At 42.5% G+C, this 20,282-nt stretch overlaps 1 protein-coding gene across 13 annotated transcripts in view; it reads left to right on the top strand.

Annotated features, from left to right (window-relative positions):
* Positions 1 to 20,282, top strand: part of SH2B2 (SH2B adaptor protein 2) — a 90,521-nt gene that overhangs the window by 38,529 nt on the left and 31,710 nt on the right. For 8 of the 13 annotated variants that reach the window (XM_070735198.1, XM_070735202.1, XM_070735199.1 and 5 more), the window contains one exon: positions 8,844 to 9,717. In XM_070735198.1, coding sequence (XP_070591299.1) covers positions 8,844 to 9,717 — 874 coding nt within the window. Of the gene's footprint in view, positions 1 to 4,143; positions 4,211 to 8,843; positions 9,718 to 20,282 lie in introns of those variants that run through there. The other 5 variants (XM_070735188.1, XM_070735197.1, XM_070735189.1 and 2 more) reach the window with 3 other exon arrangements.

A 20,282-nucleotide genomic window follows, 5' to 3' on the forward strand; every position in this document is an offset into this window, starting at 1 on the left:
TATTTCAATGCTTTGTGCATTGATTAGAGAGGTGGATCCATTGGTCCCCAAATGTGATGAGTATGGTGTGCATACTTGGAGACTGTTGGGTAGACAGGATTACCATGGGCAGTTGTGCAAAATGGCTTTATAGGGAAAATCTCTTCATAGAATAGTTACCACGAGGCTACCATCAGTTGTAAAACCTGAATACTACTGCCTTACATCCTCCGAGGGTGTCTCTATTACACGGGTGTCAAAATTGATTGTATCACGCAACATATTGTGTCTAGTGAAGAGCTGCAAAAAGTTTTACTACCACATTGTGGATGTGGCTTATTTTGTGGGTGTGGCTTGCTGGCCAGGTGACTAATTGGGAGTGGCTTGATGATCATGTGACCAGAGGTGGCTTAAAAGTCATGTGAGTGGCTTAAAGGTGACCAACTTGACGCCACTCAATTCAACGGTTAGGGTGCCTGGCCTCTCCTCGCCTCAAAGAGATACAATTTCCCTATCTATTTACTACTACTGAACATCCAAAATATACTATTTAATTCTATGTATATTTGTCATATGTGTACATACATATTACACACAGCCACACAAAGATATACATTGTGTACTATATTTATTTATTTATTAGATTTGTATGCCGCCCCTTTCCGTAGACTCGGGGCGGTTATATAAACTGTATGTATATGTACACACACGCACACGTACACGCACATGCACAGCTCTTCTAAAATTATACACATTCAATCTAATTTATTGTGATAGGAAAAACATACCCAGAGCCCAGAAGGGGAAAAACAAAAATTCAAAAGTTTCTACTGGTTCTGCATATCTGATCATACCCACAGTCTTTGGAGAGGGGTGGCATACAAATCTAATAAATTATTATTATGTCAATACAACACAGCAAACAAGATCACTATGCTGTATTTCACATTTCATCACCAGTCGGGCGCTTCCCAAGCACCTAGGACTGCGTGATGTAGCGGCGAATTATGTTTGCCGATCCCAGTAAAGCGACCTTTTGCAATTGACAGATGGAGATTTTGTCAATTCTGATGGTTTTCAAATGTCCGCTGAGATCCTTTGGCACTGCGCCCAACGTGCCAAGTACCACTGGGACCACTTTCACTGGCTTATGCCAGAGTCATTGCAGCTCGATTTTTAGATCTTCATATTTCACTTTGTTGTTGTTGTTGTTGTTGTTGTTGTTGTTGTTGTTATTATTATTATTATTATTATTATTATTATTATGTCAGTACAACACAGCAAACGAGATCACGATGCTGGATTTCGTATTTCATCACCAGTCGGGCGCTTCCCAAGCACCTAGGACTGCGTGATGTAGCGGCGAATTATGTTTGCCGATCCCAGTAAAGCGGCCTTTTGCAATTAACAGATGGAGATTTTGTCAATTCCGATGGTTTTCAAATGTCCGCTGAGATCCTTTGGTACTGCGCCCAGCGTGCCAAGTACCACTGGGACCACTTTCACTGGCTTTTGCCAGAGTCGTTGCAGCTTGATTTTTAAATCTTTGTATTTCACTAATTTCTCTAGCTGCTTCTCCTCAATTCTGCTATCTCCTGGGATTGCGATGTCAATGATCCATACTTTCTTTTTCTCCACGATCACAATGTCTGGTATGTTATGCTTCAGAATTCGGTCAGTCTGAAGTCGGAAGTCCCACAGTAGTTTTGCTTGCTCATTTTTGACCACTTTTTCGGGCTTATGATCCCACCAGTTCTTTGCCACTGGTAAATGGTAGTTCCAGCACAAGTTCCAGTGGAACTTGTTGTTGTTGTTGTTGTTATTATTATTATTATTATTATTATTATAATCACTGATTGTAACATATCACAATATTTTTTGCCGTTGCGGAGCCATGGTGGGCATGGCTTGCACGTGACACATTTGGCCCATGGGCCACCAGTTTGACAGGCCTGATCTACTAACTCTGATTACCTTCATTCTTTTTCTTGGTAGGTGAACATACTTCTAAAGCAAGGGTCTCAAGCCCATGACATCACATCATCACGCGATGTATCGGAACTTTCCCCCCCTTCACTAAAACTAGGCATGGGTGTGGCCAGCATGAGACGCCTCCACCCCACAGGGTGTGAGTATAACACTCCTATTCCAAAGGAAGCAGTAGGGGATAGCAATTCATGCAGCTAGTCCTCAACTTACAACCACAGTTGAGCCCAAAATCTATGTTGCTAGGTGAGAAATTTGTTAAATGAATTTTCCCCCTTTTTACGACTATTCTGCCCACATTTGTTAACTGAATCACTGTTGTTCTTAAAATAGTAAAGCGGTTGTTAAGTGAATCTGGCTTCCCCATTGACTCCTGGTCAGAAGGTCACAAAAGGGGGTCATATGACTCTGGGGCACTGCAACCGTCATACCTGTGAGCAGTGTTCCCTCTAATTTTTTTTGGGGGGGGCGGAAAAGTATAGTGTCTGAGCGGCAGTCCCTTTGGGACTGGGCCGCACAGAAATAATAGATAGATAGACAGACAGACAGACAGACAGACAGACAGACAGACAGACAGACAGACAGACAAAAAACCCACCCTGTTTTGCCTCAGAGAATTTCAAAATAAAATACTGTACTGTGTGTCTATAACAGTGAGCTCATAATAGGGCAACTCTATCAATATCAAAATGCCACTGAAATAGTTGAGCTAGTTTCAAACTAGATTTTGATTTTCTTTCTCTCTTCCTTACTCCCATTCTTTTTCTTTCTCTTTTCCTTCCTCTCTTTTTTCTATCTGTTTCTCTCTCTTCCTCTCTCCTTCCCTCTCACTCTTTCCCTCTCGGCTTCTGGGCAGGTTTGGAAAACTCTGAGTTGATGATGATTTTTAAGTGAGCCATTGCTCACTGCTCAGCTTAGAGGGAACTATGCCTGTGAGTCAGCATCTGAATAGTAAATCACATGGCCATGGGTATGCTGCAACAGTCATAAGTGTGAAAAATTGTCAAGGCTCACTTTTTTTCAGTGCTGTGGTAACTTTAAATGGCCATTAAATGAACTGTTGTAAGTTGAGGACTTTCTGTATTTACTTTCCAAAAGAGAGCTTGTAAGAGCCTTTCAGTTTCCGTTCTTGGAACTTATCAAACTGAAAAGCTACCACTTTTACACTCCCGCCCCCTTTTTTTCTTTGCATTAGAGACTTTTGTTTTAATGTTTTAAAAAATTACATGGTTCAAAGAGTGTGACAGGTGCCGAAGGAAAGAACAGTGAAAATCCAAGATTTTAAATGTCCCCTTTTGTGTTCTAACTTCATAACTGCTGCTAGAATTAGAGAAGAAAGAACACAAAGACAGAAGATGACCATTAAAACAAAAGAGCCTTTGAACAACTGTCCAGGCCGTCAAGGATTGGAGATGGGCATATGAGTCATCATAGTGCAGTGTTTCTCAAAGAGTGGGGCGGGCCCCTCTGGGGGGGCATGGAGCGATACCAGGGGGGGCTCGTGACATCGAGGACTGTGCTTTTTTCCCCGCAAAGAGTAAGGTTTTTTTGTATCAAACAATAGCACGCAACATAAAGCAGAAGATATGAAGTGCATATAACAAACCCTTAAGAGACCCCATGGAAAAATATTTAACAGGGATGAAAAGAAAGGAGGAGAGAGACGGAGGTAATGAGACAAGCGTAAGTCTCCCAAAAGCTAAGATGAGGAAATATGAGGAAGCATATGTTGCACTTGGTTTCACTATGACTATGGTGGGAGACAAGGAAAGACCGATATGTTTACTGTGTCTAAAAATGTTGGCAGTGGACAGTATAAAGCCAAATAAATTAGGGCTTAATACTTAAACACATTACACCTCAATCACGGTGATAAGTCGCTTGAGTTTTTTCAGCGAAAATGTGCTGAATATTGCAAACAATCATCCCAGCAGAGAGTTAGGGGCGCACGAAATGTTTACTTCTTTCTAGGGAGTGGCGTAACAGAAAATAATTGAGAAACACTCTCATAGTGAAATAGAGCCGCCCTACTACCTTGGAGGTTGCTCTGCTCTGAATACCAGTCTGGAAGTGACCATCAGGCAGGGTTGTGGGATCCCACCGAAATCCCCAAATTAAACAGATAGCAATCTGTGGCTTATCTGAGGAAGTCATAATCAGGATTCTTTTTTTTCACAGCTGCATAAATGTGGCCGGGCAATTTGACAAACATGTCTGAGTGGTGGAGCCAGCCAGCTATAAAAAGGTAGCAACGTTTTCTCGCTTGTTGCTTGTGCCAGCAGTATATTGGTGGATTCCACTATTTGGCTGGGTATCCCGTGCTCTAAATGGAAAGTTTCCCCCTTCCTCCTCCTCCTCTGCTTCCTGCTGCATCCTCTAACCTCGGTGTACATCTTAGAGCTTCTCTATAAGCCTTTATGCCTTGTCAGCTTGGAAGGTTATCTTCGGTCAGAACAAAAATACTTCTCTGCCACCCAGGCTCTGTGAGCTTTGCAGTTTAAAAGCTTTCTGAACAATTCCATGCAATAAAGAAGGCAATGCCGAAAGTGGGTTATTGTAATGCTTGAGATAGCATTGTCCCCAGAAACATAGAAACATAGAAGACTGACGGCAGAAAAGGACCTCATGGTCCATCTAGTCTGCCCTTATACTATTTCCTGTGTTTTATCTTAGGATGGATATATGTTTATCCCAGGCACGTTTAAATTCAGTTACTGTGGATTTACCAACCACGTCTGCTGGAAGTTTGTTCCAAGGATCTACTACTCTTTCAGTGAAATAATATCCCCTCACGTTGCTTTTGATCTTTCCCCCAACTAACTTCAGATTGTGTCCCCTTGTTCTTGTGTTCACTTTCCTATTAAAAACACTTCCCTCCTGAACCTTATTTAACCCTTTAACATATTTAAATGTTTCGATCATGTCCCCCCTTTTCCTTCTGTCCTCCAGACTATACAGATTGAGTTCATTAAGTCTTTCATGATATGTTTTATGCTTAAGACCTTCCACCATTCTTGTAGCCCGTCTTTGGACCCGTTCAATTTTGTCAATATCTTTTTGTAGGTGAGGTCTCCAGAACTGAACACAGTACAAATGTGGTCTCACCAGCGCTCTATATAAGGGGATCACAATCTCCCTGTTCCTGCTTGTTATACCTCTAGCTATGCAGCCAAGCATCCTACTTGCTTTTCCCACTGCCCAACCACACTGCTCACCCATTTTGAGACTGTCAGAAATCCCTACCCCTAAATCCTTCTCTTCTGAAGTTTTTGCTAACACAGAACTGCCAATGCAATACTCAGATTGAGGATTCCTTTTCCCCAAGTACATTATTTTAGATTTGGAAACATTAAACTGCAGTTTCCATTGCTTTGACCATTTATCTAGTAAAGCTAAATCATTTACCATATTACAGGGTCAATTTATTTATTTATTTAATTTATTTATTTTGTCCAAACACAATGAGGGTTTTAGTGGGTATATATCTATATACACATAGTAAAATACATGATGAAAGTTATAGAGGAGATACTCATAGTAAAATATATTTAAGAAATAATAGAAAAGAAGATATAGTAATAGAACATATCAATGAAATAATAGAAGAAGAGATATAGGAATAGAAGAAAGGTATAGGAGAGCAATAGAACAGGGGACGGAAGGCACTCTAGTGCACTTGTACTCGCCCCTTACTGACCTCTTAGGAATCTGGATAGGTCAACCATGGATAATCTAAGGGTAAAGTGTTGGGGGTTTGGGGATGATACTATGGAGTCCAGTAATGAGTTCCACGCTTTGACAACTCGGTTACTGAAGTCGTATTTTTTACAGTCATGTTTGGAGTGGTTAATATTAAGTTTAAATCTGTTGTGTGCTCTTGTGTTGTTGTGGTTGAAGCTGAAGTAGTCGCCAACAGGCAGGACGTTGCAGCATATGATCTTGTGGGCAATACTTAGATCTTATTTAAGGCGTATTAGTTCTAGACTTTCTAGGCCCAGGATTGAAAATCTAGTCTCGTAGGGTATTCTGTTTCGAGTGGAGGAGTGAAGGGCTCTTCTGGTGAAGTATCTTTGGACATTTTCAAGGGTGTTAATGTCTGAGATGCAATATGGGTTCCAAGCAGATGACCTGTATTCGAGGATGGGTCTGGCAAAAGTTTTGTAAGCTCTGGTAAGTGTAGTGTGAGATTGCCAGAGCAGAAGCTACATAGGATTAGGTTTACAACTCTTGAAGCCTTCTTGGCTATATTGTTGCAGTGGGATGGGGGATGCAAAGTTTAAACCACATTAAACTACATTATGTGCAAAAGTTCAGTGAACCCTTTTGAAGAAATTAATAAAACTGCAAATATAATAAAAAATAGCCCAATTTACGAACTTCAATTAAAATGGTCAAACCCCCATACCATTCACCCTCTTATTAGTCTCTATTTAATTTTTGCTCATTTTAATTGTTCTTATTATGCCTTTATCCTACTGTAAGCCACCCAGAGTCGCTTGCACACTGAGGTGAGTGTCATAAAATAAAATAAGATAAAAATTCTTCAGCAATTCTTGGCCGACTGTTTTCCAAACTCTGGTTTGAATTATTTGTGAGAATAATATTAATTATTGAGATGCAGATAACAATAGTCTATACAGGGGGGGACATGATCGAAACATTTAAATATGTCAAAGGGTTAAATAAGGTTCAGGAGGGAAGTGTTTTTAATAGGAAAGTGAACACAAGAACAAGGGGACACAATCTGAAGTTAGTTGGTGGAAAGATCAGAAGCAACATGAGAAAATATTATTTTACTGAAAGAGTAGTAGATCCTTGCAACAAACTTCCAGCAGACGTGGTTGGTAAATCCACAGTAACTGAATTTAAACAAGGTTCAGGAGGGAAGTGTTTTAATAGGAAAGTGAACACAAGAACAAGGGGACACAATCTGAGGTTAGTTGGGGGAAAGATCAGAAGCAACGTGAGAAAATATTATTTTACTGAAGGAGTAGTGTAGATGCTTGGAACAAACTTCCAGCATACGTGGTTGGTAAATCCACAGTAACTGAATTTAAACATGCCTGGGATAAACATATATCCATCCTAAGAGGAAATACAGGAAATAGTATAAGGGCAGACTAGATGGACCATGAGGTCTTTTTCTGCCGTCAGTCTTCTATGTTTCTATGTTTCTAAGAGGTAATAAACTACAATCCCATTTACTTGCCAACCCAGAGGTGGGCAACTATGGCAAATTTATGGTCTATGGACTTCAACTGAAGAATGAAGTGGAGAAGGCAAGGGAGTTTCCTAATGGGAAAGACTGACTTATATTTCATGCAATCAATATTTCCATAATGTGAGGAGACAAGGTTTCCCGGAGAGGTTGCATTATGCCCAGCAGTCTTGTCAGAAATGGGTCATCTTGATCCAGCTTCAGCCTGCCTTGGCAACAGGCAGTCCAGTCTGATAGGAGCTCCATGTGAAGCACACCTACTCCAGGAACACACACACACAAAATAAGCCATCCCAGAGCCAGGAAAAGGGAGATGAATTTAGGTGTGAGTGTCCTTGGAAGGCTGAGAAGGTTTTCCTCTCTTTCGACATCGGGCACATCATCCACATTAGGAAATCATAACTGGTGATTTAATGTTAGTGTGAGTTGCATTTATCTGTGCACGCATCAAAGGCAGGCAGGGTTTGGCTCCCTTTTTAAAATCCCCCTTTTTTTTCCATGGGAAGGACGTACAATGGAGACAAGGTAGCATTGTTGCCATGGCAACAGGCCAGAATGCTTGGCTTAGATCAGTGTTTTTCAATGAGTGTGCTGTGGCACACTAGTGTGCCGTGAGACATGGTCAGCCATGGGGAAATTAAACATGGGTCCCCAAACTACACCATTCCTGCCAGGATATCCCCTTTGTGTTCATTGAAACAGGCCCAGGTTTCACACTGTGAGTATAAATACATTTAGAAACTATATTATTAACTATAATATGTACTGTGTTAGAGTGTCATTTTGTGTCATTTTGGTTGGTGGTGTGTCCCAGGATTTTGTAAATGTAAAAAATGTGCCACGGCTCAAAAAAGGTTGAAAATCCCTGGCTTAGATGTTCATGCTTCCCCCCCCCCTTCTCAAAAAAATGTTGGGAGTAATATTTTTAATACTTGCAAGTCTATGTCACTCCAAGTCCTTGGAGAGGGGCATCATATAAATCCAATGAATGAATGAATGAATGAATGAATGAATACATGAATACATGAATACATGAATACATGAATGAATACATACATACATACATACATACATACATACATACATACATACATACATACGAGTCAGGGTGGCGCAGCAGGTAGAGTGCTGTACTGCAGGCCACTGAAGCTGACTGTAGATCTGCAGGTCAGCGGGTCAAATCTCATCACCGGCTCAAGGTTGACTCAGCCTTCCATCCTTCCGAGGTGGGTAAAATGAGGACCTGGATTGTGGGGGCAATAGCCTAGCTCTGTTAAAAAGTGCTATTGCTAACATGTTGTAAGCCGCCCTGAGTCTAAGGAGAAGGGCGGCATAAAAATCTAATAAATAAATAAATACATACACACACACATACACACATACAAGCAACAAAGTTAGGTGCAAACTTTAGATAGTGCAACTGACATAAATACCTGCCAGTTGCCAAGCACCTGAATTTTAATGATGTGACTGTAAGGATGCTGCAACTGTCGTAAGTATGAAAACTAGTCATAAGTCACCTTTTCAGGGCTGTTTAAATTCTGAACGGTCACTAAATGAATGGTGGTAAGTCAAGGACTACCTGTATTTGAGAATAGTTGGGTGGTTACAACTTGATCGTCTTTTTCTCTCTCGTTCACTGTCTTCCTCTTGGTTGTAGGTGGAATGGAACAGTCATGAATGGCGATGCTCTTTGTCAAGAACCTCCCTCCCAGCTTCCTGACTGGCGGGAATTCTGCGAGCTCCATGCCCAGGCAGCTGCAGTGGACTTTGCTCAGAAGTTCTGCCAGTTCGTGAAGGAGAATCCCCACTACGACACTCCTGGAGCCGAGACTTCTTTCTCTCATCATTTTGCAGCAAACTTCTTGGACATCTTTAGCCTAGAGGTCAATAGGGTCTTTGTGTCCAATTCCCCGACGAAGTATAACATTGTCCCGTTTGTGGGCCTTCAGAATTGCCACATGCCTTACGGGCGGGACCTCTTGCCAAGGAAAGAACAGACTTCCGTGGAGTCTCTAGACAGCATGGACCACACGCTCACCTCCGGCAGGTATTTGAGCCAAACCCAACAGGCTCAGGCAAGAAAAGTCTCCTCCTACGGCCAGTCCCGCAGCTCCGAAGATGTCTCCGTTCACAGTTCTTCCAAGACAAAATTCAAGAAAGGTTTTTCTCTGAGGAACATGAGTTTGTGCGTGGTGGATGGCATGAAGGAGATGTGGCATCGGCGGTCTTCTCCCGAGCCGGGCGCGGAAGCCGTGCAGAGCAAACAGTCCGAGAGGGAACACTGCCCCGCTGTTAGCAAAGAACACAGTGATTCCAGAGAGAAATGGACCCACAAACTCTGGCTTTCCAAGGGCCAATCTTCTAAAGTGGATTTAGTGGACATTCAGAGAGAGGGAACCCTTCGCTACATGGTTGCCGATGACACAAACTGTGTAGGCAGCTCTCAGTGGCAAAAATGCCGTTTGCTGCTAAGGAAAGCGGTAAAGATGGAAGGGGAAAGATTCCTTCTCGAGTTCTACGTTCCTCCTAAGGTAACAGTCCTCATTACTGAAGTTTTTGCATGTAGTTTTTACAGGTAATTCTGTCTGTTAGCTGTACAGAAGCCTGCAGGTTAAAATGTGCAGAAACAGTGGAGAATCAAACACTCCTTCATGTGAATCAACTTACATTTACAAATGAAATTCAGGAGTTCCTTTTATCTGGTACAGGTAGTCCTCGACTTACAACAGTTCACTTAGTGACCATTTTAATTTGCAACCGCACTGAAAAAAAATGAGGTAGGACCATTTTTCACACTTACGACTATTGCAGCATCCGCGTGGTCATGTGATTTACATTCGGCTGCTTGGCAACTGACTCACATTTATGATGGTTGCAGTGTCCCAGGGTCATGTGATCCATTTTTGTGACTTTCAGTGTCAATAGGGGAGCCACTTTCACTTAACAACCATATTACTAATTTAATAACTGCAGTGATTCACTTAACAATTCTGGCAACAAAAATCGTACAATGGGGCAAAAACAAATGTCTCGCTTAACAACGTAGGTTTTGGGTTCAATTGTAGGTGCAAGTTGAGGACTACTTGTATTTGCAGGTATATGAACTATTGTTTCAGCATTTGTGGGACTTGTGTGAGGGTGCTGCAAAGTCCCTGAGGGGAACAATGTCTCAAAGGGACTTAGAGCAACCCCAGCCATGGGGGGTCACTCACGAACGCCAATCCTAGAAAGAAGACTTGGACACATCTCTCTCTGGGTGAAATAACACAGTATTGAGCTGTGCACTTCCTTTTATTGGGGGAATATGCAAATGGGAATGATTACACATACATGTCAAGTGATATACAAACATCCAATAACGTAACTCTAAAAGATGACACAAGTTCCAAGTCCTTCCTATCTCCATATGGCACCTAACTAGTTTCTACTGAGCAAACGTCTCTCATGGCCAATTTCCTGGGACCTTTTGTTGTTTAACACAGCTATCTCCTGTTTACCACAAAGCAAGGTTTTTTATCACAGCCTTCATCCTGTTTACCCCAGGCAATGTAAATTGCATCCTTTGATCACACAGTTCTTTTCCTGCTGACACATTCTTGTTATCCGAGGAGAGTTGCTTGAACTGTTTTATGGCCAGTCACTTCCTTAAGCAGATTTCACCAGAAATGCAGACTCACTATGTGACCTACATGCAGTCCTGTCCTGGCTAATGGAATCGGAGTGTATAAGGCATTTATGTTAGAAGTCCAGATATAGTGTAATCCTATCCTAACATGCTATGGCTGCTACACTTGTGCGTCAGAGATGGGTTTCAGCAGGTTCTGACCAATTCTGGATTTCCAATAGTGGAAATGTTGAATAGCTTGGAGAACCCGTAAATACTACCTCTGACTGGCCCCGCCCCATCTATTCTGTGCCACCCAAGTCTCAGCTAATCGGGAGGAAATGGGGATTTTGCAGTAAACTTCCCCTGGAGTGGGGTTGGAAAGGAGATTTTGCATTATCTTTCCCCTGCCACGCCCACCAAGCCACGCCCACAGAAGGGCTAGTAAAAAAAATTGAATCCCACCATTATATGTGCATACCTAAATGGGAAGTAATTCATGGCAAAGGATCTCACATTCTGGTTATGTACAGGTGACATGTACAGGATATTTATGATCTTAGAAATTAGCTCAACAATTATGAGACATGGTGAGGTCCTGACCCTGGTACCAACTCGTACCGTGTCTCCAGACTGCTAGGATTTGGGATTCCCCTGCAGAGCGCAGGGAACTCCGTGTCGCTACTGTGTTGGCCAGGCCCCTTTTGTTTTTCAAAAGCATTCTGACATCCAAAATTCTCCTGTGATGTCATTTTATGACATTTCTTGTACAGTTGTTAAATGAATTACTGCAGCTGTTCACTTAGTAATGTGAATCTTTACAACTTTAAGTTCCAATTTATTTATTTATTTACATTTATAAGCCACCCTTCTCCAGTGCACTCAGGGCAGCGTATAAGATAAGAACGATTACAATTAACAATCAAACAAACAAACAAACATTAAAAGACCATTCAACCAGAATCCATCCAATACAACAAACATACTAACAGCTGGAGCAGAACGTTTATTCTCAATGGCCCCAGGCCTGCCAGATAAGGTGTGTTTTTAAAACCTTTCGAAAGGCCAGGAGGTAGTGTGAATGTCTGGAGGGAGTTGATTCCAGAGGACGGGAGCCACCACAGAGAAGGCCTTTCCTCAATTGGTATTGCTTGGCTGACAGGACATGGAGAAGGCTGACTCTATGGGGTCTGACCGGCTGCTGGGATACATGAAGCAGGAGACGGTCCCATAAGTACTCTGGTCCTAAGCCATGTAGGGCTTTATAGGTAATAACCAACACTTTAAATTGCGCCCGGAAACCAATCGGTAGCCAATGCAGCTCACGGAGTGATGGTGATATATGGCTATGTCTTGGTAGACACATGACGGCTCGTGTGACTGCAATCTGGCTTCCTCATTGGCTTTGCTTGTCAGAAGGTTACAAAAGATGATCATGTGACCCTGGGACACGGCAACCATTATAAATATGAACCAGTTGCTATGTATCTGAAGTATGATCATGTGACCATGGGGTTGCTGCAAAGAGTCACAAGTTTGAAAACTAATCATAAGTCAAAAGTCTATGGAGATTCTCAGTCATCCAGGTCATGGTTCTCCCAAAGGTGCTTTTTCAAGGAGCAAAGATGTTTCACTTTTCACCTAAGAACCTTGTTCAGAGCGGAAGAAGCTTATTGGACGAAAAGCGAAATGTATTCAAAGAAAACCAAAGTCCAGTTGCTATTAGGAAAAATACCTTTGGGACAATCATCAATCACTTTTTCATAGCCATTGTTCAGGGGCAGATTGCTACTACTGCCACTACTGGCGTGCTGCTCATGCAGCTTAGGTTGTCTTGCATGTGTGAGCTATTCATGTGCATCCTCACCATGTTTTTGTTTCTGCGCATGCACAGGAAGCAAAAACGTGCTGAAATCTTGCGAGGGGACGTGCGCGTGTGTGACATTTTGGTGGTTTCTTGCTTCCGTGCATTCAAAAAATTGAAGAAAAAAGGTGGCAGCGCCCATAGGACTGCCACTGGAGCGCTCGTGCACAAATTGCGCAATCTGCTGACCACTACTGATGCGCAATCCACTACCGCACCGGTAGCACCCCACTACTGCCGTTCTTACTTCAAACTGTCATTAAACGAATGGTTTAATCCTCAATCTGAGTATTGCATTGGCAGTTCTGTGTTAGCAAAAACTTCAGAAGAGAAGGATTTAGGGGTAGTGATTTCTGACAGTCTCAAAATGGGTGAGCAGTGTGGTCGGGCAGTAGGAAAAGCAAGTAGGATGCTTGGCTGCATAGCTAGAGGTATAACAAGCAGGAAGAGGGAGATTTTGATCGCCTTATATAGAGCGCTGGTGAGACCACATTTGGAATACTGTGTTCACTTCTGGAGACCTCACCTACAAAAAGATGTTGACAAAATTGAACGGGTCCAAAGACGGGCTACAAGAATGGTGGAAGATCTTAAGCATAAAACGTATCAGGAAAGACTTAATGAACTCAATCTGTATAGTCTGGAGGACAGAAGGAAAAGGGGGGCCATGATCAAAACATTTAAATATGTTAAAGGGTTAAATAAGGTCCAGGAGGGAAGTGTTTTTAATAGGAAAGTGAACACAAGAACAAGGGGACACAATCTGAAGTTAGTTGGGGGAAAGATCAAAAGCAACATGAGAAAAAATTATTTTACTGAAAGAGTAGTAGATCCTTGGAACAAACTTCCAGCAGACATGGTTGGTAAATCCACAGTACTGTAACTGAATTTAAGCTTGCTTCGGATAAACATATATCCATTGTAAGATAAAATACAGGAAATAGTATAAGGGCAGACTAGATGGACCATGAGGTCTTTTTCTGCCACCAGTCTTCTATGTTTCTATGTTTCCATGTTGCAAGTTGAGCACTGCCGGTATCAAGTAGCTGGGTACAAATGACAAAATAAAGAGTCGCAACATAATATGATCAACATGGGCAACCTTTGCTACTTGTTTTTTTGCCCGTCCGCACTTTTAAAAAAATAGATTGTGGGGAGATGTTTTTGCTATTTCCATGTTTAAAATTAAGTAGGTCCTGATGTACGTAGGTCAGATGATACGGTAGCTTCTCCCGTTTCAGCAACTCTATATCTTGTATCTCCATCTGAACACTCTTAATTGAGTTGTTCATTATTTCAGCACCGGTAAGATTCTTGGAAGACTTGACTATTCTGGGATAGATAATGCCAGCCTTTGCTTTTTGGAGCCCCATATAGTCTTGGCAACTTCCAGTTTGTTGTCCGTGAAATTAGCAAGCGCTGTGTCAGATGCTTCCTTCTCAAGCTGCTCTGGCGTGCGGCTCTTCCAGATGTCAGTGTTCAAAAATAGTGCAGAGTGCAACCTGAGAGGTCTTGAGCTTCACGAGATGATTAATGTTGATTCCCCCCTCCCTTTTTTTTTTTGGGTGAGCCATATGGACACTTTGTGCGGATTCCTGATGATCGCTGAATACTGTTTTCATGGTTATTTTTCCCCACTCAGCTTCTCTGCAGCAGAATCTGCTATATTGTCGTTTTTCATCATGGTTATACAGATCAATGGACGCCCACAATTGAGCCCACAATTTCTGTTACTAAGTGAGACATTGGTTAAGTGAGCTTTGCCCTGTTTTACAACTTTTCTTGCCACAGTTATTTTAAGTGAATCACTGCAGTTGTTAAGTTAGTAACAACGATTGTTAAGTGAACCGGTCTTCCCCATTGACTTTGCTTGTGAGAAGGTTGCACATGGAGATCACATGACCTTGGGACATAGCAATGGTCATAAACTAGTGGTAAAATCCTCTTTTTTTCCCCCTACCGGTTCTATGGACATGGCTTGGTAAGCATGGCAGGAGAAGGACACTGCAAAATCTTCATTCCCATCCCACTCCTCGGGAAGGATACTACAAGACCCCCATTCCCACCCTACTTTGGGGCCAGCCAGATGTGGTATTTGACAGTTCTCTGAACTACTCAAAATTTCCGCTACCGGTTCCCCTGAATCTGTCAGAACCTGTTGGATTTCACTCCTGTCATAAGCACGAACCAATTGCCAAGCATATGAATTTTGACCACATGTCAATAGGGATGCCGCAAAGAGCCGGGGTAGCGCAGCAGGTAGAGTGCTGCACTGCAGGCCACTGAAGCTGACTTGTAGATCTGAAGGTCAGCGGTTCAAATCTCATCACCGGCTCAAGGTTGACTTAGCCTTCCATCCTTCCGAGGTGGGTAAAATGAGGACCCGGATTGTGGGGGCAATAGCCTAGCTCTGTTAAAAAAAAAAGTGCTATTGCTAACATGTTGTAAGCCGCCCTGAGTCTAAGGAGAAGGGCGGCATAAAAATCGAATGAATGAATGAATGAATGAATGAATAAATGAATATCATAGCAATAGCACTTTGACTTATATACCCCCTCCGTCAGTGCTTAACAGCCTTCTCTAAGCAGTTTACAGAGGCAACGTCTTGCCCCCAACAATTTTGGTCTTCATTTTACGCACCTCAGAAGAATGGAAGTCTTAATCAACTTGGAGCCTGGTGAGAGTCGAATTGCCAAATTGCAGGCAGACGGCAGTCAGCAGAAGTCGTCCGCAGTACTGCATTCTAACCACTGTGCCATCATGGCTCATAACTGAAAAAATAGTCATGTACCATTGTAACTTTGAATGGTCACTACCATAGTTCCCTCTAAGCTGAGCAGTGAGCAATGGCTCACTTAAAAATCATCATCAACTCAGAGTTTTCCAAACCTGCCCAGAAGCCGAGAGGGAAAGAGTGAGAGGGAAGGAGAGAGAGAGGAAGAGAGAGAAACAGATAGAAAAAAGAGAGGAAGGAAAAGAGAAAGAAAAAGAATGGGAGTAAGGAAGAGAGAAAGAAAATCAAAATCTAGTTTGAAACTAGCTCAACTATTTAAGTGGCATTTTGATATTGATAGAGTTGCCCTATTATGAGCTCACTGTTATAGACACACAGTACAGTATTTTAGTTTGAAATTCTCTGAGGCAAAACAGGGTGGGTTTTTTATTTGTTTGTTTGTTTGTTTCTTTCTTTCTTTCTTTCTTTCTTTCTTTCTTTCTTTCTTTCTTTCTTTCTTTCTTTCTTTCTTTCTTTCTTTCTTTCTTTCTTTCTGTGCCGCCCAGTCCCGAAGGGAGTGCCGCTCAGACACTATACTTTTCCGCCCACCCCCCCAAAAAATTAGAGGGAACACTGGTCACTACACAAACTGTTGTAAGTTGAGAACTGCCTATATATACTGTAGCTTTCTGGAAATATATGGCTCAGATAGGATAGCCCCCCCCCCGCCCCCCGCCCTTGTTGAATCTGAATCTTAAGTTGGTTGATAAAGCTAGTTTTTTTTTAGAAAACCACTAGACCAAAGCCTTCTTCATCCAGGTGCTTGCCAGACAACCTCTGGAATTTGATCATGCTTGCTAAAAATTCTGCGGCTGCAGTACTAATCCATCTGGAGGTCATCAGGTTGGAAAAGATTAAACAGTCTGCTATCTGTTGGCAGAAAAGATGACTAGCTCTCAAGAGCCAAAGGAAATGAAGCAAAGCAAATTCCTAAGTTGCAAGCAGAATTATTCCATCAGTGCTTTGATGTGGCATGGAAGGAGGAATGGGGACTATAGTATTTACGAGCTCAGGGCTGCCCTTGGCTCATCCCCATGATGATCAAATAATTGTTTATTACTTTCAAATACATCTTCCTTGTCTCTATGTAATTATATATACTGAATCAGATTATAGATCCATCAAGCACAGTATTGACTAGCTCTCTCCAGCCTATTTCTGGCAAAAGTGAATTAGAAACATTGCAGATCTAAATAATTTCCATTGGCCCGTCTAGTGGAGGCCACCTGGGATCTTATGCACGTAAAAAAAAAACCCTGGACTTTCCCCACTTGTTATGAAAACCTGAGATACTGTATTTGAGAACAGAGTATTTGATGCGGCCAGCCAAGTAATATCTGTTGCAATACTTGCAGCTCCCCCATAGCGTAAGGCAAAAAAGTTTCTTAAGCTCTGCTACTTGAAATTCTTATTGTAGAAGCATTATGTTTGGAACTCTGAATGTGCAAAGCAAATGCTATATGGAATATGGTTCATTATGCAGTACTCAAACCATCAGAAACTGGCTTTAAAAACAATATACAATATTAAAATATTAATATTTTTATAAATAGCTTAAGGAAGCGGACGTAGAATATTCCTTCTATTTTCCCCACAATAACCCTTTGAGTTGGGTTTAGTTGGGTTGGGTTGCAGGACACCGCCTGACCCAAAATCTCCCAGCCAGCTTTCATGCCTAAATCAGAACTAGAATTTAGACTTTCCTAGTTTTTAGCTGGGTGCCTTAACCACCAAACCTAACTGGTACTCAATCATACTTTTGTTGAATTGTTTCTTATTTTATTTTTTTGCATTCCGATTAGGTCCCACAGAGTTGGCCTTCTCCGGGTCCCGTCGACTAAACAATGTCGTCTGGCAGGTCCCAGGGGAAGAGCCTTCTCTCTGGCGGCCCCGACTCTCTGGAACCAGCTCCCTCTGGAGATTAGAACTGCCCCCACCCTCCTTGCCTTTCGTAAACTCCTTAAAACCCACCTCTGCCATCAGGCATGGGGGAATTGAGACACACACACACACACACACGGGCCTATACAATTTATGTATGGTATGTTTGTGTGTATGTCTGTTTTAATAATGGGGGTTTTTTAAAGTTTTTTAAATTTATTAGATTTGTTATGAATTGTTTCATTGTATGCTGCGAGCCGCTCCGAGTCTACAGAGAGGGGCAGCATACAAATCTAATGAATGAATGAATGAATGAATGAATGAATGAATGAATGAATGAATGAATGAATGAATAAATTTGAATTTGGTATGGCTTCCCCCTCCAGTTTACTTTGGGCAACTTACAAAATCATAATACACCATTTAAACAGCTAAAAGGGTGAATAAAAACAGAATGTGACAGCCCAGACCCCAAACAGTCATAACTATAAAAACATCTCAGGGCCCCCACATTAATTCCACACTTCAGGACAGAGCCAGGTTTGAAGTGTTTTCTGGAACTCCAGAAAAGTGAGTAGCATCTATATATTTGGGGGGGCAGGTAATCTTCCAAAGGGCAAGTCCAAGGTGACAGAAAATGCATGGACCTTGGTTCCATAGAATGTCATACTTTAATTAAGGAATCCAGACTGTACCCACTCTGCCCGTATACACTAGGTGGACAGAAACGACGATCCCTCAGATAATCAAAGAATGCCAGAAAGAGCTTTATAGGTAACAACCAACACTTTGAATTGCACCAAGAAGTTAACTGGCAGCCAATTCAGCTTGCATAGCTGTGCCAAATAACCATAGTGCCAAATAACCATAGTGTGAAGTGCATGTTGCTTCTCATGCTGCTGCATTTTGTGCCAGCTGCAGCTTCTGGATGGTCTTCAGGGGCATCCTCATACACAGCCAATTGCAATAGTTCAGTTATGAGATGACCAGGGCATGAGTGATTGCATATTCTTGCATAGCAATATTTCTATGTACACGCTCTTCCCCTCTTAATTGATCGTTTCACTTTAAAGATTTGGGAAGTGATTGATGAAGTAGCTTTTTTATTCCCCACTGTTCAGCCTGTGGCATCTTCTCTCACACTTATTCTCTTTTATATACCAAATAAGACACTTTCCCCTTCCTCTGAGTATATATGTTCTGAGGCTTGGAAAATAATAATAATTTAATAATAATAATTTATTGGATTTGTATGCCGCCCCTCTCCATAGACTCGGGGCAGCTAACCACAATGATAAAAACAGCATGTGACAACCCAATAATAAAACAACTAAAAACCCTTATTATAAAACCGAACTTACACACAGACATACCATGCATAACTTGTAATGGCCTAGGGGGAAGGAATATCTCAACTCCCTCATGCCTGGCGGTATAAATGAGTCTTGAGTAGTTTACGAAAGACAGGGAGGGTGGGGGCAATTCTAATCTCCGGGGGGGAGTTGGTTCCAGAGGGCCGGGGCCGCCACAGAGAAGACTCTTCCCCTGGGGCCCGCCAAACGACATTGTTTAGTCAACGAGACCCGGAAAAGGCCAACTCTGTGGGACCTTATCGGTCGCTGGGATTTGTGCGGTAGCAGGCGGTTCCAGAGGTAGTCTGGTCCAAAGCCATGTAGGGCTTTAAAGGTCATGACCAACACTTTGAATTGTGACTGGAAACTGATCGGCAGCCAATGCAAGCCACGTAGTGTTGAGGAAACATCGGCGAATCTTGGAAGCCCCACGATGGCTCTCGCGGCTGCGTTCTGCACGATCTGAAGTTTCCGAACACTTTTCAAAGGTAGCCTCATGTAGAGAGCGTTACAGTAATCGAACCTCGAGGTGATGAGGGCATGAGGGCATGAGTGACTGTGTCCAAATAGGGCCGCAACTGGTGCACCAGGCGAACCTGGGCAAACGCCTTCCTCACCACAGCCGAAAGATGATGTTCCAATGTCAGCTGTGGATCGAAGAGGACACCCAAGTTGCGAACCCTCTCTGAGGAGGTCAGTAGTTCCCCCCCCCCCAGGGTAATGGACGGACAGATGGAATTGTCCTTGGGAGGCAAGACCCACAGCCACTCCGTCTTGTCTGGGTTGAGTTTGAGTTTGTTGACACCCATCCAGTATAAAGTATAGTCTGGCAATATAGGTTGATAATACGTAAATTGGGATTCAAGGTTCCTGGGAACCTTAAACTGGTGAATTAGGGAAAGTAATTAATGAAAATATTGCCATTCTCCTTTTTCTGATAGATTTTTATTATTTTTTTAAAATATATGTAAAAACTGGAAGGGGAACACTTCCTCCCAAGCATAAAAAAGTCAGATAAATAAGCAAGGGATTTAAAAGCATGATAAAATTACAATTTTTCAATGCATGTGTATACCATATGCCGATGATGGCGAACCTCTTTTTCCTTGGGTGCCAAAAGAGCATGTGCGTGCACTATCATGCATGCGCAAGTGCCCACACCCATAATTCAATGCCTGGGGAGGGCAAAAATGGCCGCCTGTCCCCTTGGAAGCTTTCTGGGGGCTGGACACAGCCTGTTTCTCAACTTCTGGTGGGCCTGTTAGACCCATTTTTCACCCTCTACAGGCTCCAGAAGCTTCCCTGGAGCCTGGGGAGGGCAAAAACAGCCTCCCCTATCCCCCCGGAGTACCTCCGGAAGCTGAAAATGTCCTCCCAGAGCCTCTGTGTGAGCCGAAAATCAGCTGGCCGGTGCATACATGCACATTGGAGTGAGTTAGGACAATGGTTCGTGTGCCAGCAGATATGGCTCTCTGTGCCATCTGTGGCACAGTGCCATAGGTTTGCCATCACTACCATATGCTATATCATTTAAAAACCTGTTAACTAACTCCTAAGCTCCACACAAAATAGAAATGAAGGAGCCATGGAGAGCAAGTATGAAGCAAAATGAAATTATGATC

Source organism: Erythrolamprus reginae, chromosome 1 (genome assembly GCF_031021105.1).
Source record: "Erythrolamprus reginae isolate rEryReg1 chromosome 1, rEryReg1.hap1, whole genome shotgun sequence".
Taxonomy (NCBI): Eukaryota; Metazoa; Chordata; class Lepidosauria; order Squamata; family Dipsadidae; genus Erythrolamprus; species Erythrolamprus reginae.